The sequence below is a fragment of the Pristis pectinata genome, chromosome 30 (assembly GCF_009764475.1).
Source record: "Pristis pectinata isolate sPriPec2 chromosome 30, sPriPec2.1.pri, whole genome shotgun sequence".
NCBI classification, from domain to species: domain Eukaryota; kingdom Metazoa; phylum Chordata; class Chondrichthyes; order Rhinopristiformes; family Pristidae; genus Pristis; species Pristis pectinata.
The window spans coordinates 14,202,435-14,230,399 of NC_067434.1; the positions used below are offsets into that span (position 1 = coordinate 14,202,435).

A 27,965-nucleotide genomic window follows, 5' to 3' on the forward strand; every position below is an offset into this window, starting at 1 on the left:
AAAGCAGGTGACAACTTATCCCACATTGCTGGATGCCTGCCGACGAAATGCGTGCCAACGGTTGGTTTTAATTTGTTTTTGTGCGTGGGGAAACTTGGGTCTTTTGTAATTCGCCCCTCTGTTAACCTATCCTCCCCTGCTCTGATCATTTTCCTTTGCTGATAGGCTGGGTTTGTATTTTCAAATGGGTTTTGCGAGAGCGAGAAAGAGCTTCCCTTTCCTGCTCCGTACACAGGATTAACGGACGCCAAGGATCTACAGACTCCACTGCCGCCCATCAAGGGAGGTAAGCACATAAAGCTACTAAATATGTTTTTTAAATAAACAGAAGAGTGGGTTCGCTTGGCAAGAACGAACGTTGCTCAACGCCCAAAAAAAATAAATCTGCATTGGCAACTAAGACTTGCCCCTGACACCTTGTTGTGGGTGTTGGAGATTTCATCTCCGATGTTTTAAAAATGTGAATAACTGCAATTTTTTTTAGAAAATCTTGTATTCCCATTTATTTTTGCAAATGAATGTTTCATTTGCTGGAGGAAAATATTTCGGCGGGAATGGGGACGCTCGGCCTAGGGGCTTTATCGTGTATTTTACGCGTTTCTTTTCCTAGGCCTTAAGGTTTGTCTTTATTTTTAAAGTATTTTTAAATACAAGGAGGATGTTTTGTTCAAGTTACCAATTCACTCCGCTCGCCGTGCAGAGGAACATTTGAGCAGCGATACACCAACCCCCTGAATAAAACCTGTGCAGGCGACTTGCAAGCATTTGCTTAACTCCACGTATAACTACAAATTAATTTTAAATGTGCACATGAAATTAAGAATGCATACCGTGCCGAGTTTTGTTTCAGAGAATTCCGGGTTTCTAATATGCAGGTGGGGGAGGGAAGTCAGGCTCGGGAAGGCCTTTGAGCCGAGGCCCTGCGCAGGCCGCTGCCCCGGGATGACGGTTGAGTGGGCCGCTCGAGCTCGCGGTTTGAACGGCGCCGCGTTCCATTCGGCTGAAAGCGACGGGCACTCACCTTGCTTCCCGCCTTTGCTGCAACGCGCGCCTCGCTGTGCAAAATGGACGGGACTTGTCCAAAAATCTCAAAGGTTCCTCTTTCTAAAAAAAATCATGGCACGTTTTGTTCCTGCCTTTCATTTTTTTGCCATCTTCCTATGCCGGGTTACCTGAATTTGGGTTGGGGGAGGAGGGATGAAATGCTTAATGAAAGCCTCAAATCTTGGAAAAGTCCTACTTGCAAAAATACTTAGACAAATGTAATTTGCACTCGGTATATCGAGAGGAAGGCAGTCTGTTTATGTGAGCTTGCTAATGAGAATTGGATGCCTTGTTTCCTTACATGGCTTCAAATCTTAATTAGCTGCAAAGGAAAATACTTGAATTCAGCATTAAGAACATGCTAATAGGAAATATTATGAATAAGCACAATCATAATAGTTTTATGAGAGGGAAATCGCGTTTTGACTTATTTTTTGAAGGTGTAACTTGCAGAGTAGATGTGGGAGACCTATGGATATGGAATGTTTCCCTTTTGGAAGGGCTAGGGTTATAGATTGGTTAAAGGACACAAAACAGGAATAAAAGAAAAAGTTGGAGATAATAAGCTGATCAGAGAGAGTTAGCATTTCGGGTCCATGACCTTTAATCATGACATTATCAACCTGAAACGCTTTGTTTCACTTTCCATAGATGCTAACTGATCTGCTAAGTAATTCTAGCATTTTTTGTTTATTTCATATTTCCACTATTTGTCATATTTAGCTTTTGTGGGAGTAATAAATGGGTTGTTGTAAGGCTGATATAACTGGGGTGCCAGAAGGATCAGTATTAATAATTAATGACTTAGATGGAAAAACTGACATATCTGAGTTCGATGAAGATAAAAGCTCTGAAGGAAAGTGAACTGTGAGGAGCATTCAGTGTTTGCAAAGAGGGTCTAGACAGGTTAACAGGTGAGGAACAAATTCAGAGATGTATGTAACATGGGGAAACATGAGGCTATTCATTTTGCTATGAAGAATGGGAAATTCTCTCTTAAAATGTTTGTGGATTTTAAATTAAAACAAAATTGAAATGGAGTGCCCCTTGTGTCTTCTTCACCATTCAATGTGATCATTATTGATCATGTGCCTTGTCTACTTTTGTGCCTCGTCCATGCATCCCTTCGATCAAGAAAATCTGTTAATTTCAGTCTTGAATGTACTCAATGACTGAATGTGCAAAGCCCTTTGAAATGAAGAATTCCAAAGACTTGCAGCTTTATGTATAAAGAAATTTTTCCTTCTACTTGATCCCCTAACTTTACACTGTGCCCCTCCACTCTGGACTTGCCACTGTAAGCTTCTTGGCATTAATTCTGTCAGTCTCTCTTCATGTATGAATCAATGATATCACACCTGATTCTTCTAAAGTGTAGTGAACATAAGACGAGCTTCCTTTTTGTAGGACAACTTCGGTTTTTCAGGAATCGGGCTTGTAAAATTACACTTCACTGAATCCTTCCTGGGACATGGAGACCAAATTAAAATGCATATGTGCTCTTGGTTATTCATTTATTATTGTACCGAGATATAGCGAAAAGCTTTGTTTTGCATGCAATCCAGACAGACCATTCCATACATAAGTACATGAAGGTAGTACAAAAGGAAAAGCAATAACAGAATGCAGAATATAGTGTTACAATTACAGAGAAAGTGCAGGTAGGCAAAAAAGGTGCAAGGGTCATGACGAGGTAGATTGAGAGATCAAAAGTTCATCTTTATCATACAGGGTCTTGCAAAAGATCTATTTTGCCTCAATTTTATACTTCAAAACCCTTGCAATAACAGCTGATTGTACCATTTGCTATACCTGCATGTTTAGTTTTTGCATTTCCTTAACTGACGCACCTAGATCCCTCTGTACACATATACTAGTTTTTCACTTTTTTTAAAAAATTCTCTTTATTTCTTCCTATAAAGTGTTTAACCTTGCACTTATTCCACATCATAATCTATCTTCCACCTTCCAGTACATTTCTTAAACTGTCAGAGCCTTTTTCAGACTCTGTGTATCCTCCTTACAATTCACTTTCCCATTCTGCTTTATAATATCAGCAAGCATGGGTACCTTGTGCTCTGTCTTCCCATCTAAGTTATTGAGATAAATTGTGAACAGCTGAGTGCCCAATATTGATCATTATAATATGCTGCAACGAACAATCTGCCAGCCTGAAATATACTTTTTAATTTTCTCTGTTCGTGCTAAATGTTGGCACTTGGTGAGGGTGGGCAGGTGGAATTTGGGTGTCTTTGGGTATGGATCACAAAGTTAACATTCCAGGAACAGTAAACAATTTGGGAAACAATGGTATGTTAGCTTTTATTGCAAGAGAGATAGGATGCAAGAATAAGCAAGTCTTATGAGCAAAGGTTTATGGTATCTAGAGATTCCTGTCAGTGTGGTTTTGGTATTGGTTTATTATTGTCACTTGTACCGAGGTACACTGAGAACCTTGTCTTGCATACCGATCATACAGGTCAATTCATTACACAGTGCAGTTACATTGGGTTTGTACAGAGTGCATTGATGTAGTACAGGTTAAAAACAACAACAGTACAGAGTAAAGTGTCACAGCTACAGAGAACGTGCAGTGCAATAAGGTGCAAGGTCACAACAAGGTAGATTGTGAGGTCATAGTCCATCTTATTGTATAAGGGAACCATTCAATAGTCTTATCACAGTGGGGTAGAAGCTGTCCTTAAGTCAGTTGGTATGTGCCCTCAGGCTCCTGTGTCTTCTACCTGGTGGAAGAGGAAAGAAGAGAGAATGACCTGGGTGGGTGGGGTCTTTGATTATGCTGGCTGCTTCACCAAGACAGCGAGAGGAAAAGACAAGAGTCCAAGGAGGGGAGGCTGGTGTCCATGATGCACTGGGCTGTGTCCACAACTCTCTGCAGTTTCTTGCGGTCCTGGGCAGAGCAGTTGCCGTACCAAGCCGTGATACATCCAGATAGGATGCTTTCTATGGTGCATTGGTAAAAGTTGGTCAGAGTCAAAGGGGACAAACTGAATTTCTTTAGCCTCTTAAGGATCTGTGGCTTATGTGTTCAAGGAACATTTTTTTCTTCAGCAGAGCTTCTGAGGCTCCTTGGAAAGTGATGCTAAGTGGAAGTTGCTATTCAATTTATTTTTCCATTGAACATTAATAGCTTTGATGTCCATGACACAATCTGGACCCATGTATATCTGGCCTTGGTTTTACACAGAAAATGAACTTTTTCTGCTGATAGCTTTATTTAAAAACCTGCAAAGGAAAGAAAATGATGTTTGTGGGGAAAGTTGTAGTGGATAGCTCCTTTAAACAGCCTTTCAAAGAAAGATGTATGTGACTCCAGGCCCATGGCAATGTGGTTGATATTTAACTGGCCTCTGAAACAGCCTCACAAGTTCTATGGCACTTAGCAATGAACAAAAATTGCTGGCCATGTCCACGTCCTATGAATGAACTAAACAAAACTTTTTAGTCATCCTTGGTGTATTATTTTTACAATATTGAAAATTGTATTATTGCTGAATTTTCTGTTGGCTCCATTTTTCTTTCCACCTCCCAGCTTCTATGCAAATGCAGTATTTTTAAAACCTGGATCAGCCAATTTAATAATGCAGTTTTAAAAGTCTAAATAACCTGTATCGCTTTCCTATTATAATTTAATATGTCAGCTAGGAGTTGAATTGAAATGTCCTTGATCCTGATCTTGTGCTTGTATCCTGTGGGATGCTTGTGGTCACACGTTTGTGTGAATGTGCAGCACACAATAACCACAGGATTGCAGCCATTCCATGAGGAGGAGCAGGCTGAAAGAGTCAAGTGGCCCTTGGACGGCTTAAGGATTGCCCCTGACATGACCTCTGATATCAAGGAGATTAGAAATAGTGAAAATAAGTTTAAAAGTTAAAATAAATGCATTTTTGATAATTTACATCTGAATACATTTTAAAATTTAATTGAAAACGTTAACTAACATTCAGAAAAAGCATCTGAACTTTTTGAAGGTCGACAACCCTATTCAAATGAATGGGGCCATGCCAATAAGATTAACGACCGCTGCTAGATTCAGTGGTGAATTCGGAACTGGGCATTTGACCACCAGTGGGTACAGTACTTTTAAAGCTGCAGTGTGCAGGTGCAGAAACCCACAACTTGCCAATGTACATATTTCAGCTAATTGACATTGCTGTTTGGAACTGCTTGCTCACCAGTAATGTAGTGCAATCCGGAGTATTGTGTTTGTGCAACACATTGTTCAGAAAATGCAGTTTCTTTTTGACGTTGCATTAGTTTTGACTTCTGGAATCAGTATAGAGTCTTAGTTTTAGGTTCTAAATAGGCATTAAAGACTTTGAACTGGAGATTGTTAAATTTCTGAGAATAGTTAAGTTTTACTGCTAATTATTTTTAGTCAAGAGAAACATGTTCTTTGTCTTTTGTTCTGGTAACTAAGTAAGGAGTGTAGGTATGTTGTCCTATGAAGTGATATGAAGTGATAAATTGCCTTTTTCCTTCAATTTTTAAGTTGCTTTATCTCAATTTGAAGTCTGAACTTTTCATGGATAATTTGTCTGACAAATGCTAAAGCAGGTGCAGATAGTTGAACAAAGTAATGCAGAAATTTTACTGTTGTAAAAAAGTGTTTAAGAAACTGTTAGATGGACACATGCAGGGAATGGAAAGATATGGATCATATAGAGGCAGAAGAGATTTAGTTTAATTCGTCATTATGTTCAAATTCGTCATTATGTTCGGCGCCGACATCATGGGCTGAAGGGCCTTTTCCTGTGCTGTACTGTTCTACTGCAAAGTGCAGACAGCATTATATCATTGTTTGGGTTTCTGAGGCCCTTGCTAGAATTTTACCAGTTCTTCTGACACCAAAAGAACAATTAGTGTATCAAAAGCTCTGTGGTTGGGGTGGGGCGGGGGGAGGGGGAATAAAATGACAATGAAATTAATTCATTTTTAAGTCAGATAAGGAAAGGAGACCAAATTCCTGCATATATCAAAAAATATTATCAATAAATGTTTGTTTATCCATAAATAATAGAGGAGAACCAAGGGACCAAATAAATAAAGCAGCAGTTTACATAAAGAGGTCTAAAATTGGCCCTTCTTTTCGATTGTCTCTCAATAGAAATTCAGTGAAGTTAAGTTTAATGTAGGTAAATCCTAGAGGCAGTGACAAGAGAAATTATAATGCAGGATGTGAAAATGGAAGAACCATTAAACAACAATTTTCTGTCTTTTCTGTAGAGAGAATGGCCTAGGAATTGGATCCATTTGGACATCTTATTTCTTGTCCAAACGTACAAAAGTAATGTTTTTTTTAAATTGTGTTAGATTGTGCTAGCGATCATTTCCAGGGATAATTGTATCCATCCAGGTGCAATTCACCTTGGTGTGGATGATGTTTCACTCTGTCATTCACACTTAATGGGGTCACAAGCTGCACAGTTTCCTCCATTGTTAACAGAAGTTGGAGCTTCTGTGTGTAACCTGTGAACTTCATTGAACACTCAAACAAAAACCTAGGAGAACATCATACAAGGATCAGCACTGTGATATCACCATCTTGCACACACCATCTGCCATTATCAGTTTTCAATGATCAGGATTATGGGGAAACATCATTAGTTGCCTCTTTATTGTTCACAGCATTTTTTTGCACAGTTCATTTGACAGAGCTCCACAGAGTGATCACGGCCTGGCCAGTCAGCCCACCTTGAAGTGACATGGTTCAGGACTCCACTGTGGCAGACCATTGCACTGGAGGGATTGTAGACCTACGCAGCTACACAAGTGATCGCTGCATTTCTTATCGCCTGCATGGCATCTTTCTCTGTGGCTGCCATGAGGAGAGCCATTTAAGTTCTGACACACTTGAAATCCTATTTCTAGGCAAATAAGCATTTCAGAAATGATGGTAAGCCAAAGATCTAATGAGAGTGAAGCACTTCAGACTGGTATTAGTAAAGACAAAATTCAAGAAGAATTGAAATAATCCTCTGCCCGGTGCCCTGAAAGCAAAATATGGATACATTTGTTTTGACCTTCCAAAATTCCTTGTATTCTGGAATGGTTCTACTTAGGAAGTAGAAAATGAAATCCAATAGTTTAAGAAAGGGAAACTGGGAATGATTGGCCAGCTAACCTGACAACAAGAATATAGCAGGGCATTTCGAAAATCCTGGATTGGTAGAGTCGACACTTCAATGAAAGGGAAGTTGACACATTTTTCAAGATATTGCTAATAAGGATGGATAGAGAGAAGCCAGTGGATGAAGATACTTGATGAGATCCTCAATAGAAATTGCTTTCAGTTGGGAACCTGAAGTTTGGGGTAATGTATTAGGGTGGATTGACGATCTGCTTAATGGAGTAGAAATTAATGGGCTATTTTCCGGATAGAATGCCTCTGGGTTCAGTGCTTAGACTCTGGTTATTTACAACCTTAAGTTTAATGGGAGATCAAATGTAATGTATCCCAGGTGTGCTAATAACTCATTGCTGTGAAAGTAAGCTGTGACAGTGACATGAAGAAGCTTTACAGGGATATAGATAGATTAAATGGGTGGGAAAGAAATGTGAAATTGCATACAGTGGTAGGAAATGTTGAAATACAAAATACTTTTAAAAGGTGACACTACTGAAATAAAGACACAAAATGCTAGAAAAATGCTTTACACAGATACTGCCTGACCTACTGAATGCTTCCATTTTCTGTTTTTATTTCAAATTTGCAGCATCTGCAGTTTTTTGACTGACATTTTATTGAATGTTGATATTCAGATGGTGTCCTTTTGCACAAAAGTTAGCATGCTGGTTCAGCAGCACTTCTGAAGGAAAGTGATATTTTGGCTGAGGGGAATAGAGAATAATAGCGAGAAGGACTTGCAGCAGTTACATAATTACATAGGATTTTGTTGAGACCACAACTGTAGTACTATTTGTAGTTTTGGCCTCCTATCCGAAGGAAAGATACATTTGGCTGGGTGCAATATAGTAAAGGTTCACTGATTTGATTCCTGTGATGACAAAGCTGTCCAATGAAGAGAGGATGAAATGATTGAGCCTATATTTTGGTAGCTTAAAAGAACAAGCAGTTATGCCATTCTTAAAAGGGCTCGATAGGGTCAATGCTGAGAAACTGTTGAAAATTCTGAAGTGGTCATTACTTTAGATATTTCTGTTCAAAACAAGTGGGAATCTTGTACCAAAATTTGTCGATCTTCACAATTCTCTACCCCAGAGGCTTGGACATCGGAAATTAGATGGATAGATTTTTAAATACCTAAGGATATCGTAATGGAACAGGGAAAGGTAATGCCCGTGACCTGAATAAATGGTCTATTTCTGCCCCTGTTTTATTAACCTTAATTAGGCCACATTTGTGGCCCCAGAATTTTTGGATAGAAATTTGTAAACCATGGGTGATGGATAAGCATTGCTCTTCACCATTTTTTTTAAATCACTGTCAAAATTGCTATCTCTTGCTTCATGTCAATTGTTTTATTAATGGACTGAATTGCTCAGCTCCCTACTAAATCCAGTAGTTATTGCCACTTAGCTTTGAGAAACTTGTATGCAGCAGTTAGATTTATTTGATAATGATCAAAGGGTTTTAGTTGTAGTTGACATAGTCATGGACACGAAATTTCTTTTAAAATGTTGATTTAATTCTAATACACAAACATTTGCAGGATAATGAAGAAAAGAAGGGGAGAGTGGGATGAGAGCTGGCATGCCCCAGATGAGCCAAATGTCCTGCTGTGCTGCAAGATTCAATGTCTAAGTGACTGATTATAGCCTTTTCAGATCTACAGGTGGTATTTTTCTAACCCACAAATTGCAAGATGTCAGCTCGAAGTGGAAAAAAGAAAATGACCAAGTTGTCACGCTCAGCCAGAGCAGGAGTCATTTTTCCTGTTGGCAGGATGATGCGTTACTTGCGGAAAGCAACATTCAAATACCGTATTGGCATGGGAGCGCCTGTTTACCTGGCAGCAGTCATAGAGTACCTAGCAGGTAAAAAGTATAAATTTAGAACGTGAAGAACAAGCTAATTTATAGTTTTAAGCACAAAACCTTAATAAGGAAATGAAATGGATCCGTTTATTTTGGTGGATGTTTTATTTTGGCTCTTCGGGTAGACATTTTTAGTATAGTTTTAAACCTAATAATTTTAACATTTGTTCTTGGTGCAGCTGAAATTCTGGAACTGGCTGGAAATGCAGCCAGAGATAATAAGAAGAGTAGAATAACTCCAAGGCACATTCTGTTGGCAGTAGCAAATGATGAAGAACTAAATCAGGTAAGGCTCATGGTGTTAATTGTGTTGATCTATATGAACCCCAATTTGTATGTTTTATTTATGCAGGTGGAATCTTTAATTTTCAAAAATGAAAATGTATTTACTTAAGTAAAGGCTTTGCAAGACTTTGGAGAGTGAAACTAATTAGATAGATGACATTATTACAATGTAGGAGGACACCATTCAACCCATTGGGTCCATTGCTGGTTCCCAGCAGAGCATTCCCATCATTCCTATTCCCTCTCCTTTTTTTCCTGTAACACCCCCTCCTCTCTCCCTCCACACGCTTTGACTCTTTCGCCATTTATCTACCCTGGGGTAATTTTACAGTAGACAGTTAACCTCCAGCACACCTTTGGGATGTTGGAAGAAACTGGAGAACCTAGAGGATTCCCATGTGGTCAAACAGACTGCATTGGAGGTTGGATCAGAGTGTATGAAAATCAAAGAAAAGTTACAGATGCTGGAAATTTGAAATAAACAGGAAATGCTAAGCTGGTTAGGCAACATCTGTGGAAAGAGAAACATTTAACATCACATTTCCTGGACCCTTCATTAGAATTGTATGTGTGCATGAAATGTTTCTTTCTGTGCTGTTAGATTCTATAAAGATTTTGAAAATATGGATAATGTGAGAAGAAATTAAGCAGTTGTGAAGGACACCTGCTAGTTATACTGATCTCAGGTAGGTTCTGAAATATATGTATCTTGAATTGAACTGACTTTTCTTAAGTTCAGTTGCATCGTGCCATATACTGCGAAATCCTCTTGAGAATTGCCACATGTCTGCCTTTGACCTGTCTGCTCGTTTCATCGAGGACCGTTATCTATTTTTGAAGGGTTGTACTGTTGAGTGTAGTAAAAATTTCTGTCATCCATGAGTGAATTGTTATTATCATCTTGGCCCATTGGGAGCACTCTTGCAAATCAAGACAATTTTAATTCTAGTTCCCTAGAGAATTTGAATGCCTGGTCAATGCTGCACTTTTGGAGGTGCTTTCTTTTGCTTCGGATGTATGTAAAAGATCCTGTGGCGCCTATGTTTTGTACATTCATGCATCTGTCAACATTGTTAGTAGTGGCTACAGTCAAAAACTAATTAATCAACTACAGAGTAATCCAAAACACTCTCAAGTACCCAAGAGGTGCCACACAAAAGCAGTCATTTCAAATTTTTAAAAGTAGTTAATTGCATACATTTTCCTTTTCAAATTTAGTATGCAGATGCAACAAGGACTATTGTACTGTAGTTTCTCCTGAAAATAAGTATCATCAATAACGACTAATGGTTGAAATATTATACATGTAATTACCAACATTTTTACAAACTAGAATTTGCATGATTTATAAATTGGCTGTATTGGAGTAATTACAGGGTACAGTGTGTGTTGGAGATCTTAGATATACTGCCCTTTTTGATAAACTTGCATCTATTTTTGTGCATTGACTCATTTAATTCTCTATACAAATCAAATATTTCACTCATTGGTGCATCTTCCCATAAAGTAGTCCATTTGTATAAAGAGGAACCAAAAACAAACTGTCCCTTATTTTGAAACTTACTGGCTTCAGATGCAATTTACTAGAACATAAATGTTTTGTAAAGCTGTGTCTATACAGTATTACTTTTGTGCCTATAGTTACTAAGGGGAGTAACAATTGCGAGTGGTGGTGTGCTGCCCCGAATTCATCCTGAGCTCCTGGCAAAGAAACGTGGTGCCAGAAGTAAAGTGGAAACCATTCTTTCTACACCATCAGAAAAGAAGGCAAAGAAAGCAAAGCCATCTCCAATCAAAAAATCTGCCAAGAAAGCATCTGTCAAAAAGGCTACAAAATCCAAATCGGCCAGAAAGGTATGTATCAAGCACAAAATTCTTCCTCTCTTATGAGGGATGCACTTATTGTGCTACAAAGGTGCTACACTGTTTAGTCTTAGAAAATAGCCAATTATTATCTTTGGAAGCTTCAATTCAGTGTTCCATGGTGCCAGTAAAACTCTAATTTGGAAATCCTGATGGTTAAGCATCTGGCTCAACTGTGATGTTTGTTATGTTCCCCAGGGCCCTCGTCCCTTCCTACTCTCTGGAATCTGTTCCTGCACTCCTAACTCATCAGAGTTCCAGTTCCCACGTTCTCTTTAAACTTGCCTGCCTTCACGGCAAAATATATTGCAGTACTGTGTAACATCTTCTTAAAAAGTGAACTAAGTGCATTGGGGTATTAATAGAAATGATATCCAATGGTCCAGAAAATCTGCTGGTCTGACACCACCAAAATCCCAAACATGTCAGATTATCAGAGTTTTACAAAACCAAACTTAAGTTCCAGATGCATCTCATTTTAAGTTGTGTATTTTTTTTCATTTTCATCTCTGATATTGCACTTTCCTCATCAAACCAGTAATAAGTAGCGAGAAGCTAATGTGATATTGCTGAAAACCCTCTAATTTGGTAAAAGTCGTGTTGATTTAACTTTTAGGATGAATAATCTAAATTAAATGTCTGCATATTGAAGTGTAGGTTACTGGCTAAATTAATTTGGATGTTTACAGTATCATTTAATTTAAAATAGCGTCCTCAAATATTTAACGAATAATTGAGGTAGCTCCCTGAGGTTAAAAACCTGCAATGTTACCTGATTTTTAATATAGGAAATTTAACATGGGGCAAGAAAGGGGTGATGCAGCAGGTTTGTAAACTTGACTTGGGCTTCAATTACAATGGTTCCAATAATGAAAATTATTCATTGTTGTTAGACAATTTATTACCAAGATGCTGTTAGTTGTACTTATTGAGAATTTTTGAGTTTATTAGCCTGAGTACATTAGTGAAGGGAAATTTAACATTCGGTTTCCCATACCTTGCCCTAAACGTGATTTTTTTTTTTCTGAAATTGGTATCAATCAAGCCATGGAGAGAGGGAAAAGCAAGACTTGTGTGGAATTAGGTGTCAATGGGGTGAGATTGGGGAGGTCAGAAGCTGAAGGTGAGGTGATAAGTAACAGAACCTCGCACACAAAATGCTGGAGGAACTCAGCAGGTCAGGCAGCATCTATGGAGAGAAATAAATAGTAGGCGTTTCGAGTCGAGACCCTTAATCAGGACTGGAAAAAGAGGGCAGAAGCTGGAATAATAAGGTTGGGGGAGGAGTACATGCAGGCAGGTGAAAGGTGAGTTCAGGTGATAGGCAAGTCCAGCTGAGGGGGGGGTAAGGTAGGAAGGTGGGGAAGTAAGAAGCTGAGAGATGATAGGTAGAAGAGGCAAAAGGCTGAAGGTCTTCATGCTCCTGTACCCCCTCCCCGATGGTAGTAATGTGAAGAGAGCATGCCTCAGATGGTGAGGGTGCTGCCTTCTTGGAGGCACTACCTCTTGAAGGTGTCCTCGAGGGCGGGGAGGGTTGTGTCCATGATGGACCTGGCTGAGTCTACAACCCTCTGCAGCCTCTTTCAATCTTGCACATTGGAGTTTCCATACCAGATGGTGATGCAACCAGTCAGAATGCTCTCCACTGTACATGTGTAGAAATTTGCAAGAGTCTTTGCTGACATAGTAAATCTCCTTAAACTCCTAATGAAGTAGAGCCGCTGGTATGCCTTCTTCATGATTGCATCAATGTGTTGGGCCCAAGGTAGACCCTCCTGAGATGTTGACACCCAGGAACTTGAAGCTGCTCACCTTTTCCACCGCTGACACCTCAATGAAGACTGGTGTGTATTTTCCCAACTTCCCCTTCCTGTAGTGCACAGTCAATTCCTTGGTCTTGCTGATGTTGAGTGCGAGGTTGTTGTTGCGACACCAGAATTGAAGCCAACCAGCCGATCTATTTCACTCCTGTATGCCTCTTCATCGCCATCTAAGATTCTGCCAACAATAGTGGTGTCATCGGCAAATTTATAGATGGCGTTAGAGCTGTGCCTAGCCACACAGCTGACAACAAGTACCCTGTTTAAATTTCTAGCAGGCTCAATTCAACCCAAAATTCTTCATGAAAATATTCTACTTTCAAAATAACTGATTTTCATAAAATGTAATAATGTTGTACACGCACATTTTCTGGCAAGATTTGTGTTTCTGTGTGGATTAAAATTAAGTACACCTGAACATACATAAAGCAGAAAGCTGGTGATTTAATCTTAGCAGAATAAAGTGCTCATAAACCATCCAAAGTTTATAGTAATATGTAATATCAAATATAAGATTTGTTTTCCTACTAAGGTTAGTAAGAAAAATGGATATACTATCGAGGTCATTGTCATCCATGTTTCTACTGGCAATTCTGCTTGAGCACAGAACAAATAAAAGTGGTGTCCTTCTATTGGGAAATGTACCTGGGTCCGTACTATGGAAGTTTTGCATTATTTCAGCAACAAAAAATGAATTTTTCAAAAACCTTTTTTTTTAAATCAGGGTAAACGAATAGAAAGCAGTAAGGAAGGAGCATCTAGTTCCACCTCAGATGATGTACCTGGTGAAGGTTTCACAATTCTTTCGACAAAGAGCCTTTTCTTGGGGCAAAAGGTAAGCTGTGTGGTATTTTTAATTCAAAATTGTATTTAAATAATTTCCGACTTCTGGTTTGTGTGCATTTATTAAGTGCATAACACATCATCAGTTCTGCAATTTTTATTTTGAGGATTAATACCTATTATGGGTATGTGCTAAGTTAGCATAGTATAAATTTATATCAATTTAACTGGATTTAATTTAATTCTAATGTTTCAAAGTATGTCAATAATTAACAAAAAACTGGGTGAGATTGTGGATTGTCAGGAGCATTCAGAGGCTGCAAGTTAAGTGACTGGGCTTATATGTGGCAGATGCAGTGTATTAAATCAGAGTATTATTTAAATGGAAAATGTCAATGTAAGGAGTAATTTGAATGCCTTCGTACTCAGTCTCTGAAAACGAACGTAAGCAGTTAAAGAGGCAATTGGTTTGTTACAGGAAGTTTTGCGTATTGGAGCAAGGATGTCTTGCTACATGTGTAAAGGGCCTTGGTGAGACCACAGCTGGACTATTGTACATCATTTTGGTCTTACCAAAGAAGATATATTTGCCATAGAGGGAGGTTTGTCAGTGTTTCTGAGATGGTGGGACTGTTACATAAGGAGAGATTGGCTTGACTAGGCATTTATTCACTAGAGTTTGGAAGAATGAGAGGAAATCTCATTGAAAAGTATGTTAGGGCTTGAAAGACTGGACATAAGAAGGATGTTTCCCCCAGGTGGGATGAAGTTCTAGAATAATCTGGAATAAGACTTTAATATGAGGTGAAATTTCTCAGAAGCTGGTGAATTTTTTGGAATTCTCTACCACAGAAGGCTGTGCAGGCTAAGTATGTCTAAGAATAAATATGGATAGATTTCTAGACACAAGGCATCAAGAAGTATGGAGAAAGAATGGGAGTGCAGTATTGGGTGAGAGGATCAGCCATGATTGATTGGCAGAGCAGATGTGAAGGCTGCTCACTCAATGTCCTTCTCTTGCTCCTGTTTTTCTAAGTCAAACTATCTTGACCATCTGATTGCTCTTAAACTGTTTACTAAATCTTTTCGTCTCTTTTTTTCAGCTGTCATTGACACAGAGTGAAATCAGTAACATCGGTTCAGTTAAGGTTGAGTGCATCATCAACCCAACAAATGCTGAAATAGACCTTAAAGAAGACGTTGGTACGTGTTTTTGTTCCCAGTGGGCCTGTAGTAGTTTTCCCTATGCCTCAGGGGAGCTTCTTAGTAACAATTAAAAGTCTGCTGGATGCACTTCCATTAAATTAATGATATAAATAAAGTTGCTTGAAAATATTGAAATATAAAAATGACTAACTGAGTTGAGTACATAATTACATGATTCATTGTAAGCTCTAATCACTTTTTTAAAAATTTGCTTCCTCAAACAATAAGTTCATCTGGCCTATTAACACTCCAAATAACCTTTCAAATGTTGAAGACAATGCATTGACAAATCTTTGTTTTGCTTAATTTATTTTTTTAGGTAACTAAAAATTTTCTGGAAAGATGAGAATGGATAGTCATAGAACCATAGAACAATACAGCACAATACAGGCCCTTCGGCCCACCATGTTGTGCCACCCTTCAAACCACACCTAAGACTATCTAACCCCTTCCTCCCACATATCCCTCTATCTTAAATTCCTCCATATGCTTATCTAACAATCTCTTGAACTTGTCCAATGTATCAGCCTCCACCACCACCCCAGGCAGCACGTTCCATGCACCAACCACTCTCTGGGTGAAAAACCTCCCTTTGACATCTCCCTTGAACTTCCCACCCATTACCTTAAAGCCATGTCCTCTTGTTTTGAGCATTGGTGCCCTGGGAAAGAGGCGCTGGCTGTCCACTCTATCTATTCCTCTTAATATTTTGTATACCTCTGTCATGTCTCCCCTCATCCTCCTTCTCTCCAATGAGTAAAGCCCGAGCTCCTTTAGTCTCTCCTCATAATCCATACTCTCTAATCCAGGCAGCATCCCGGTAAATCTCTGCACCCTTTCCAACGCCTCCACATCCCTTCTATAATGAGGCGACCAGAATTGGACACAGTACTCTAAGTGTGGTCTAACCGGAGTTTTGTAAAGCTGCATCATTACTTCGCAGCTCTTAAACTCGATCCCATGACTTATGAAAGCTAACATCCCATAAGCTTTCTTAACTACCCTATCTACCTGTGAGGCGACTTTCAGTGATCTGTGGATATGAACCCCCAGATCCCTCTGCTCTTCTACACTGCCCAGAATCCTGCCATTTACCTTGTACTCCGCCTTGGAGTTTGTCCTTCCAAAGTGTACTACCTCACACTTCTCTGGATTGAACTCCATCTGCCACTTGTCAGCCCAGCTCTGCATCCTATCAATATCCCTCTGCAAGCTTCGACAGCCCTCCACACTATCCACAAGACCACCGATCTTTGTGTCATCTGCAAACTCGCTAACTTACCCTTCCACCCCCTCATCTAAGTCATTAATAAATATCACAAAGTAGAGGTCCCAGAACCAATCCCTGCTGGACACCACTAGTCACAGCCCTCCAATCCGAATGCACTCCCTCCACCACAACCCTCTGCTTTCTACAGGCAAGCCAATTCTGAATCCACACGGCCAAGCATCCCTGGATCCCTTGGCCTCTGGCCTTCTGAAGAAGCCTACCAGGCGGAACCTTATCAAATGCCTTACTAATATCCATGTAGACCACATCCACTGCACTACCCTCCTCAATCTTCCTGGTCACCTCCTCAAAGAACCCTATCAGGCTTGTGAGGCAAGATCTTCCCTTCACAAAGCCATGCTGGCTGTCCCTGATCAGTCCATAATTCTCTAAATGCTCATAGATCCTGTCTCTTAGAATCCTTTCTAACAGCTTACCCACCACAAACGTAAGGCTCACTGGTCTGTAATTCCCTGGGCTATCCTTACTACCTTTTTTGAATAAGGGGACAACATTTGCCACCCTCCAATTCTCCGCTACCATCCCCGTGGACAATGAGGACTCAAAGATCCTAACCAATGGTTCAGCAATCTCCTCCCTCGCCTCACGAAGCAGCCTGGGAAATATTCCGTCAGGCCCCGGGGACTTATCTGTCCTAATATTTTCTAACAATTCCAACACATCCTCTCTTGATATCTACATACTCTAGAACGTTACCCTTACCAACACTGTCCTCAGCATCATCAAGACCCCTTTCCTTGGTGAATACTGAAGAGAAGTATTTTTTCTATTACTAGGGAAGCGATGAGTTGATGGCTGAGAGCTCTCAGCAGTTTCTGTTTGTAACTTCAGGCTTCCACGATTTACAATTTCCCTTTATTGAAGAGAAGTATTAATTGAGAACCTCGCCCACTTCCACAGCTTCCAGGCACATCCTCCCACCTTTGTCTTTAATCGGACCTACCTTTACTCTAGCCATCCTTCTGCTCTTCATGTATGAGAAAAAAGCCTTGGGATTCTCCTTAACCCTACTCGCCAAAGCCTTTTCATGTCCCCTTCTTGCTCTCCTCAGTCCTTTCTTAAGTTCCTTCCTTGCTACTCTATATTCCTCACGAGCCCTGTCTGATCCTTGCTGCTTACACCTTATGTATGCTGCCGCCTTCTTCCTAACTAGTTGTTCCACCTCTCTCGTCACCCACGGTTCCTTCACCCTGCCATTCCTTCTCTGCCTCACCGGGACAAATTTATCCCTAACATCCTGCAAAAGATCCCTGAACATTGACCACATCTCTATTGTACATTTCCCTTCAAAAATGTCATCCCAATTTACACTCCCAAGTTCTCGCCTTATCGCCTCATAATTTGCCTTTCCCCAATTAAATATCTTAGTATGCTCACCCTGTGCCTTCATCTGAAAAGCCCTATAGCTCTCAAATTCCCTCTGTAAACCTCTGTCTCTTATTATTTAAGGTGTTCTTTACAACCTACTTTTTTATTTAAACCAAGCTTTTGGCCACTTGGCCTAATGTCTCCTTATTTAACTTTGTTGTTTTTGTTTTGCTTGATAACTCTACTTGGGATACTTCAACAAGATTAAAGGCATAATATAAATGGGAGTTATTTCATAAAGCAATCTTCCAAGATGAATGAGGAAACAAAGCATTAAACCCTTTTATTGAGTATGTTCATTTCACATTTTGATTTAAGATGTAATTAGATTTCTATTATGATGCTCTCCCACATGTTGAAGTGGGCAACCGGAGTTACCATTAGATATTTATAAATTTGATAACTTCAAGCAGATTTATCAATAGCCTAAGTCTCTTCTAAACAATAATTGTGATTTCAGGTAATGCGTTGGAAAAAGCAGGTGGAAAGGAGTTTTTAGATGCTGTGAAAGAGCTCCGAAAATCCAATGGACCTTTGGAAGTAACTGGAGGCAAGTAGTAATTTGTGATTGTTTTTACTATCTACTTGATTGAGGTTATTTACGGCATTGACAAAGCTGTACTTTGTCAGGTGTGAGGAATATGCTTTGAAATAATAAGATAGTCAAGGTGAGTGAAATGTTAACATTGGCACATAGTGACATCTGAATAACAATCTCATTTTGCAAATGTTTCAACATTGCATGCAAGGTTAATCTCATATTTTACACCAATATCCACTTTGCAGAATAGGCATCATGGGAGAACAAAGCAAGAGTATGTAGAAATATGAAAGACAACATGCCTCTGTTTTAATTATAATTTAATAGCAGAGTTCTATAGTTACTGCATATTTTCCTTGTTATTCAATTGTGTGGAACTGTAATGTTTTTCTCTAATTCAGGGAACAGCATTGAAGAAGTACTCGCTGGATCTGATTTTTCTTTTTGAGCTTGTTAATGATCAGATTAGTGGGAGCCTATCTAAATTACAAGTTAATGGCATCAATTGAGGTTTGGTGCTTACTGAATTTGCAGTGTTCCTCTTATCGATGTGGTTAAATGTCATTCTCAATTTGCTTTAGCTCAGTACTTCTCCATGTTTCTCTGGGTGTTCTGTTCATTTTTACATATGTGGTGTTGCTCCCCTACTTTTTCTGAGCATGTCGACCAATATCCCTTTCATTGTGTTTTACCCAGGTGTAATTCAGCACGGAAACAGGCCCTTCAACCCAACTCATCCTTGCCAACCAAGGTGCCCTAGTCGCACTTGCCCGCGTTTGGCCTATATCTCTCTAAACCTTTCCTAACCATATACTTATCCAAATATCTTTTAAATGTTGTTATTGTACCTGACTCTACTACTTTCTCAGGCAGCTTGTTCCATATAGGCAATACCTTCTGCATGGAGTTACCTCGGGTCCCTTTTAAATCTTTCCCCTGTCACCTTAAATCTATGTCCTCTAGTTTTTGGTTCTCTTTCCCTGGGAAAAAGACTGAGTGCATTCACCCTATCAATGCCCCTCATGATTTTGTACACCTCTTTAAGGTCACCCCTCAGTCTCCCATATTCCAAGGAATAAAATTCCTGCCCAACCTCTCCCTATGACTCAGGCCCTTGAGTCTGAGGCTTTTGAAATATTTTCTTAAAACCTTGCCATTGTTTATCTGCAGGCAAATTAATCTAATTTCCCAATCTACAATGAGCAATGTACCCCATATAATTGGCTGTATTTAACTTCAAGACTCCACATGACCTGTCCCTCAAATGGAATGCATTTCTATCATATTATCAATAGCTTGTCTTACTCTGAGATTACTAATTACTTTTGTGACTTTACACAGATAAAGTCTAAGGTAACCTGTTTCCTAGATGGTTTTACAGAATGTTGCCAAGACCACAATTAGTATTAAATTGAAATGTATTTGAAGTCCCAAGCAAGATGTGTTACAATTTGAGAAGGATGCTTTATATGTCTGCCAAGATGCAATTGGATTTACAGTTTAGAAAAAAATGTTATTTACAGATGCCAAGTAAAATTTATTTCCTTGATTCAACGAAAATGGTCACATCAGATGACGGTTTACCTTAGGCACTGAATTGCAACTCCCAACAATAATCATCCATTTGCCTTTCAGCATTCAAATCTGCACACTACCAATACATCAGACTTTTGGCTTGGTTGCTGGACTTTACATTGAATTCAGTGGCAATTCCCTATGGTGCTGGGTTGGGGGATAGATGCACTTCACATTCCAACCCCTCAGCTGTAAGTGAAAATTAAGAGTTGTGGACAGTGAGGAAGGTTGTCAAAGGATAGAGCAGGATATAGATCATTTGGAAATTTGGATGGAGCAATGGCAAATGGAGTTTAATCCAAACAGGTGTGAGGTGATGCATTTTGAGAAGTCAAAGTGCAAGAGGAAAATATGTAGTAAATGGCAGGAATCTTGGGAGCATTGATGTACAGAGGGATCTCAAGTCTCTAGCTTCTGTAAAGTGGCAACACAAGTGGTGATGAAGAAGGCATGTGGCATGCTTGCCTTCATTAGAGGGGGTATTTTGAGTATAAAAGTTGGCAAGTCATGTAGCAGTTGTATGAAACTTTTTGCTTAGACCACATTTGGAGTATTGTATGCAGTTCTGGATGCCATACTATAGAAAGGAAATGAAGGCTTTGGAGAGGGTGCAGAAGAGGTTCACCAGGGCATTGCCTGGATTAGAGAGTATTAGCTATACAGAGAGGTGGACAAACTTTGATTTGTTTTCTCTAGAATGTCAGAGGCTGAGAGAAGTATATAAAATAATGAAAGGAGTTGATGGTCTTTTCCAGGGTGGAAATGTCAAATACTAAAGGACATAGGTTTAAGCTGAGAGAGGGAAGTTTAAAGGAGATGTGTGAGGCAGAGTCAAGTTTTTTTTAAATACAGCGTGCATAGAACGTGCTGCTGGGGAGGAGGTAGAAACCAATCCGATAGCAATATTTAATAAGCATTTAGACAGACACCTGAACAGGCAGGGAATAAAGGGATATGGACCATGTACAAGCAGATTGGATTATTTAGATTGGCATCATGGTTGGCGTAGTGGTGGGCTGAAGGGCCTGTTCCTGTGCTGTACTGTCCTATATTCTACAAAATGGCACTCCCAACCACTTTCCAAAGCTTATTCAACAGTACTTCCAAAACTCATAACCTCTAGTGGGTGGAAGGAAACACCATCACTTGTAAGTTCCTCTCCAAAACACATTAAATCCTTACTTGGAAATTGCTGTTGCTCCTTGCCAGTATGACCATGAGAGCATCTTCATCGCATAATAGTTCCAGAATTTAAGGAATTGAAGCAGTAGGTCATGTGACCCTTTAAGAAAGTAGGAATGGTTACTAAATGCTGTCTTGCTAACTATTCCTAGATTCTGCCTGAGTGCAAAAATATTAAATTCTTTTTCTGTTACAGCTGTTTTGGGTCAGGCTCCTGGACTGCCAGCCAAATTCATCATTCACTGTAATATCCCACAATGGGGAGTGGATAAATGTGAAGAGCAACTGGAAAAAACTGTGAAGAATTGCTTGACCTTGGCGGATGAAAAGAAACTGAAATCAATTGCTTTCCCGTCCATTGCCAGCAGCAGGTAAAATGTATTTTCTGTCTTAAAGTAGAGGTATGTTCAGTGATTGGAACATGCACCAGTATCTTGAATGAATTTGACTTTATTCTTTTAAAACAAAAATATGGAAATATCCACTTGAGAGAGCTTATTGTGATCAGTTACTATGAATTCCCATTGACATTTATGGGTGTGCCATTATTCTGTTGCTTTGCCAAGATTCTACTGGTTCAGTAAAATGCGAGATTCATGTTTCTGCTTAAACAGGTATTGAGTGGAGAAATTTTAAAATCAAATTTCCAAATCCCTCTTTTTAGACAAAAGGTTGTCAGATCATTTGAAGAGCTTCACTTTTTTTGGAGAAAAAATAAAGACTTATCTTGGGGTCATGAACAGTTCTATTTAAATATATCTCAAAGCACTTAACAAGCAATACTTTGTATTTTAATATTTGGTAAGCAATTTTACATGGGCTCTGTAAAATAACTATGCAATAACAACCAGGTCTGCTGTATGAGTACAGGATAAATGTAGTGCAGGACAGTGATAATAACTCCCATGATTGTCTTCAGAATGGCACTATGGGATATTTTAGCTTCATCTAAAAGGGCAGACAGGCCTTTAACGTTACATTCCATAAACAACAATGTTAGCATTCCTTTAGTATTTGCTGTATTGGAGTATCAACTTTTTGTGCTGCTGTCCCCGGAGTGGGACTTGAACCCACAACCTCCTGACTCAGACAAGTGCTATTAATTAAGCTACCGCTGATATGTGTTGTGGTAATGTGAATGCTTCCAGTAAAAAAAAACCTACACATTTTGTTTTGTCCATGGTTACTGCTGGTGCAGAATTCACTACTTCACATAACCTTTTCTTAAAAAGACTACTTGCAACTGTGGACAAGTGGTCCCTATGGTGGGGGAGGGGTTCTTGTCAAAGCTAAAGCTACAATTTCTTGCAATTCTCAATTAATATGGGGGAAGTATTGTATTTAGTGTACTTCAATCAGAATTTCCAAATTGGGCAACCTTCATGTTTGTTGGGTGGGGTAAGAAATCTGTCAAAATCCTCATTGTTATTAAATTAACTTGAGGCACTTGGCAGTGAATATGCTGTTCTACAATACATTCCATCCTGATTTTAGGTATTCTTTTCTCCAAACTGAATTTTAATTTATTTTCATGCATTAAATATATAGAGCATCTACAGTGTGGCTAAGTAGCAGATATAATTGCTAGAGTAGTTCTTTTAAATGAATGCTAGCTGAGTGGATCAAGACACTAAAAATGCATCCAGTGCCTGTGAGAGTGGTCTCTTATCTTCGCGGGTATGAGGAAGATTCGCCAGAAAAGACCTGATGTTAAAGCCATGGATTGTGACCAACGCAGTTTTTTATTTTACTTTGGAGTCCCTTGGTTCTAACTTTGAATCGTCTGAAAATGAATGGGTTGGTGAAAAGGAGAGCACCACTTTCAGCCAGGCTTTAAACAAATGAATCCACACATGACCAAGTTAATTGACGCAAGATCATGGAATCTACCAGTCTTCACGGAACCTATTTATTCATGGAATAAGATCACAACTCTACTGAGGAGATTCACTAGTTTGCTGCACTTTTCAAGTGATGGGCAATGTTACATTGAGGCTTGAAGGACTGTAGTGCAAACTAAACAAATAATTTCAACGCTTGGAGGAGGTATCTTGTAGACTGCTGTACAACCATTGAGAACTGAAAGCTGAATTGAGAGGACAGGAAAAGCTACATCAGGTCTTTCAGAATAGTGTCTATTGGGTTACCACAGTAACCTGTTGTGGCTTTGTAAAATGTTGTGATCAAAGATTGTGCTACAAGGCTTTTAGATGTAGCAAGTTTCATCTGAGAATTTGTAAATCTATCTTAGGAATTAATCAATCCAAAATTTTATGGATTATCTGAATATACTGAAGCTTGCATGCATTTAACAAACAGTTGCTGTACACGCCTGCATTGCAACGTAAATACTTGAAGGGCATATGAAACCACCAAGTTTATTACAGGTATAAAGGACACTTGTAGTTTCTCCTTGTATTTTCTAAAAATTCTTAATTTTGAAAGCCAGTTCCTCACATTGGCTGCTGTGGATCTAGCCTGCACTTACCGAATAAATAACACAAGATTTCTGAAAAATGTTGAGCTTCCTGACTTGGTTACATAGTAATAGATAATAACTCTGCTTTCCATCCCCACAACTGAAATTGACTACAATACATCATCCTTTGATTAATGCTGTTTTGTCCTTGAATAGTGGAAAGGGGTGTATAAACTAGCTGTACAGCCAAATGAGGATCATAGTTTTGCAAAGAAAGACCAAAAGAATCCTTGTGGGTTCCTAAATTCATGCCATTCAGTTTAAATCAGTTTATTTAAGCCAAAAACTGATCTGTAGCTAAATCTAATCTAAGAATGAAGCATATATACACATCTGCTTAACAGTAACTTCACAGTGTCATGGGTAAATATTGACATGACCAAAGGAGTAGACACTGGAAGAGTTTAACAAGTGCTGTCAGGGGTAGGTCATTGGGCTGAAGGTACAACAGTAATTGATGGTTCAAAGCAAATGTCTGTGCTGCACAATATAATTTCATAGTTCATATACAGCACATGGGGTGTTTCTGAGTAGCCAGACTTTGTGAACACAATCAATCTGCAGTCGCTGCTCCCCTGCTAATACTTAACCACGGTAACAAATAAGTCCCCAAAGCTGGCTCAGATCATTATGGTGCTGTGGATGGCAAGCTTTGACACAGTTTTACTGGCTGTTAAAACTTTGAAAAACTGTTTTTTCTATGATATTTGCAAACAATGGAAAACACTAATTATTATATGAAACTTAACACTCTTCCCTTAGTTGTTATCCTCCATTGAAATGATTGGAGTTGTTGAACTTGACAGAAGCTCATTGATGCATTTCCCTGAGTAATTGCAGGGAAACTCTAGGAAATTATCTTGCTGCCACTGGACAGCATAATCTGAGTGCAGATGCAATTGTAGTGGAAAACTGGAACTTATGTAATCACATGGGGCTCAGAAATTATCCAGATTGTCAATGTAGCCCTCCTTGCAAAAGTTATTTTTACCACTAGATAAGGAATTGGGGGTGGTCAGAGGGAGGGGGTGGGGAATGAATTAAACAACATGGCAATGCAGTTCCATTTCTGAAACAGCAGGATGCCTTATCAAAGATGCTAAATTTATTTGAAATTAATTATAAAGTTAAACTACACTGCCTTTATAGTTAATAATTGATTTGAATAATACAACATCAGGTATATGATCAAAGTTAGGAAAATAATGGGAGGTATCACAATAACCATTATGCATTTGCAGTAGTAAAATAATGGTGGTGGTGAAGTAATTAATAAAGTGGAGGGTATTTCATCTTCCTCTAAACAGAGGTTCCATTGTTTAAGGTAAGCCAATAATTGAAGTTTGTGAAGGATCTTTAATTACAAATGTTTGCTGCTGCATTAGTGTCCAGCAAATGTAGCTCTCTTGCTTTACAGCCATTTATTATCAGGTTGGTCTTGGCACAAAGTTTAAACAAATTTAGTGTTCCCTGTCTGACTAACATCCCGCAGATTCCTTGAATTGATGATCTAATATATTAAGGATGGTCTGCTGTTGAAAGAACATCACTTGATTATCAGCTACAATTTAAATGCTCACATCATTCTCAGAAGTGAGATGGGAATAGGTTTGTGCAGAGCACAAATACCAGCAAATGGCCTTTGTGCTGTAATTCTGTGCCAGCTTCACAGTGGAAGCTCTGCATTAAGAGAGCACCCCAGAGTGAGGGGGGAGTCTCCTCCTAAAATTAATAATAAACTCTTTTGTCTTTTGGGGTTGATTTCCATGTCATTGGACAGGACCAGCTCTCGAGCTTCAGGTCGGTCTCCAAACCAATCAAGGTAGGATGTTCAAATGCTTCTACTCTGGTGGTCATCCACTTTTAATATTTTCCTTTAACTTGAAGATTGTTGTTAGAAAGGGTGAGTTGCCATATTTGGTGTCTTGAAAGACACCACCTTTGGTATCCAACAATTACTTTTCCTTGTTATACAATTCTATTTCATTAGTTAGTTAGAAAATCCCTGATCTATCAAACAAGCTTGATGAATGAACATAACCATTAATAATATTTTTAGATCAAATGATAGCTGAAAATGAGTATTTCCCCAATGTTTTAAACTTTTAATCTTGTTACAGTCTTGAAATATACCTAGGGAAAAAACAAAGCTATGCAGGTGATCCAGGACAGGAATTGTGAACTATACTTTATTTCAAATGCCTCTGATCAGATATAGAGTTGAATTGGTTGAATACACTGTTGCAGATGAACCATTTTGTCTTGGAACTCAAATTATCAGTAGCTTTAGTTGTTATATGTTTACATTGTTAATCGGTATACATTGGAGCAGTTAACGGAAAAACTGGATTTAAAGGGGCAAGGAGAGTGGCCCCCACTTCAAAAACCTTGTGACATTTCTACATATGGAGCTGAACCTCAATATTCTGGATTGAGCACAACTGGACAATCGAAAATCAAAATGGCCTCTAGATCAGGATGGATTATATAATGGCTTAGAGTTTGTTAAATACATAGGCTGTTAGTAAGTGTTGCTCCCAAAGGGATTCACAAGAAGTTTAGGACTAATTACATGCTCAGGATATTTCCACTTGGTCTCTTTGCTCATCTCAGTTGAAACTGCCACGTCAACCAGTGGAATAGAAAACCTACACTACCGCCATTCTTCATGGGACATATGCAGCTGCATTGGAAATAGTTTACACTGTTCAGACTGAAGATTTATTGGCAACAACTTTGTGAATCTCATGAGCAAACAGAACACTTTTTAACAATTGTGAAGTATGAAGACGAGCACTCAGACTGCTAAATTTGGAATTGATAATTTTGCTGAATTTAGTGCTTGCTTCTCATGTGATCACTCTGCACTGAAGAAAGTAGCCATGGCACAAAACTTTTCTCACTTGATCAGACACCTAGGAGGCTTGGATATGGGAAATAGAAGGGATAAAAGAGACCCTGGGAGCAGCCAGCAACATTAATATTCAGAAGTTCAACTAAGGCAAAGCTATACCAGAAATCATTTTTCTGTGGAAGAGGAAAAAGAAGCATGCAGTTGGTCTACATACAGTAAATAATCTAAACGTTTGGAGGGATTATCCACCAGCAAGCATTTCCCATTGACTTTTTAAACTTAGTGAAAAAAAATCCATGGAACAAATAAGAAATTTGCTCTTATGTTTATGATGTAAGAGAACCACGGCATGTGTATGTGCTGGTTCTTGGAAATTAGATGGGGAAGAGAAGTCTGTTTTGAATTGTTACTTTCATCTGCTTCAACTATTTATCCACCTTTCCCTTGAAAGGTCTCCTAACATTCTCTGGAATACAAAATAAATATCCAACCCCTCTATTTTGCACCTTTGTGACCAATCAATGCAGCAAAAACTTAAAATGCAATGAATTCTTTTCCTTCCCCCTTTGTTCTCCCTCAATGTAACTTTTTAGTTGCCCATCCCCTATAGTGTTTTCTTCAGAATTGTCCCTTTCATAATAATGTCTAAAATTGTACATTTGTATTGAAACTAACCTAATCACTGTAGACTGCTGAGCAGCTGTGAAGCATTACAAGATTTTGCTTTTCGCAGCTCTTTGGTACACAATTAACAGTAATGTGAGAAGGGAACATTATTAGTGAAATAATCATTAATCTTTTCTCTTTACCTTCAGAAATTGTTTCCCGAAGCACATTGCAGCGCAGCTCATCCTCAAGGCCATCTCCAATTATTTTGTTAACACAACATCATCATCGTTGAAGAACATCTTTTTTGTCTTATTCGACAGTGAAAGTATTGGTATCTATGTGCAGGAAATGGCAAAACTTGACATAAAGTAACCTGTTTTTTTTAAATGGCAAGCTGGAAATTTTAAACAGCGTTTTGTCCAACAATGCAGAAAAGTGTGCGTGAGTGTGTGTTTAAAAAGTAAATGAGAAGGTGCAAAGTATGAGTTCTGTGATCACAAACATGGTCTGAAGTTTGAAGTGTAAACTTTTGATTACATTTTTATAGCACTCCTCCCGAAGAGGGAAAATGTTTTGAAATTTACTTGTGGAAAATCAGAAAACAACCTTGATACTGTGCATCTTTTACAGTTTTTTTGTGATTTTACTAAAATATTGAAAGTTTAGATTTTTAAAAGAAAATTGTGACATTTAACTGTCTAGTGGAAAATATATCATGCTAGGACATTTTGACTTCATGTAATTGTGGTTTTAATTATTCCTTTTGTTAAGCTAGTACATTGGGTTTCACATTCCAGTGTGTAAAGGAACAACTGAAAAATGAAACAGCAATTTGGCTGCATTACGTCTCTCCCAATACCATTTGCTGTAGTTTGATAGTGTGACAGCTTTTTAAAAAAAAATAAAACTTTTAAAAAAAAATTCTGGATGTTCTTCAGATGTTATAAAGCAACTTTCTTCCTCACTGTTCATGAGTCTTATAAACTTGTCATTGTCCAAGTGTAAAAGAAAAAAAAGTATATGTTTCAGCTTCTCAAATACTC

At 38.8% G+C, this 27,965-nt stretch overlaps 1 protein-coding gene across 2 annotated transcripts; it reads left to right on the top strand.

Annotated features, from left to right (window-relative positions):
- The first annotated feature begins 112 nt into the window (after positions 1-112).
- LOC127584549 (core histone macro-H2A.2) lies at positions 113-27,810 on the top strand. Of its 2 annotated transcripts, XM_052041323.1 has the most exons (10): positions 113-286; positions 8,857-9,066; positions 9,246-9,352; positions 10,993-11,205; positions 13,759-13,869; positions 14,921-15,020; positions 18,143-18,232; positions 21,177-21,351; positions 25,240-25,281; positions 27,129-27,810. In XM_052041323.1, exons 2-10 carry the CDS (start codon positions 8,895-8,897, stop codon positions 27,292-27,294), a joined length of 1,176 nt encoding a protein of 391 aa, XP_051897283.1. In that variant the 5' UTR covers positions 113-286; positions 8,857-8,894; the 3' UTR covers positions 27,295-27,810. The 2 variants fall into 2 exon arrangements, with proteins under 2 accessions (XP_051897283.1, XP_051897284.1); XM_052041324.1 differs by lacking the exon at positions 25,240-25,281 and having other exon boundaries at positions 118-286; positions 27,129-27,803.
- The last annotated feature ends 155 nt before the right edge of the window (positions 27,811-27,965 follow it).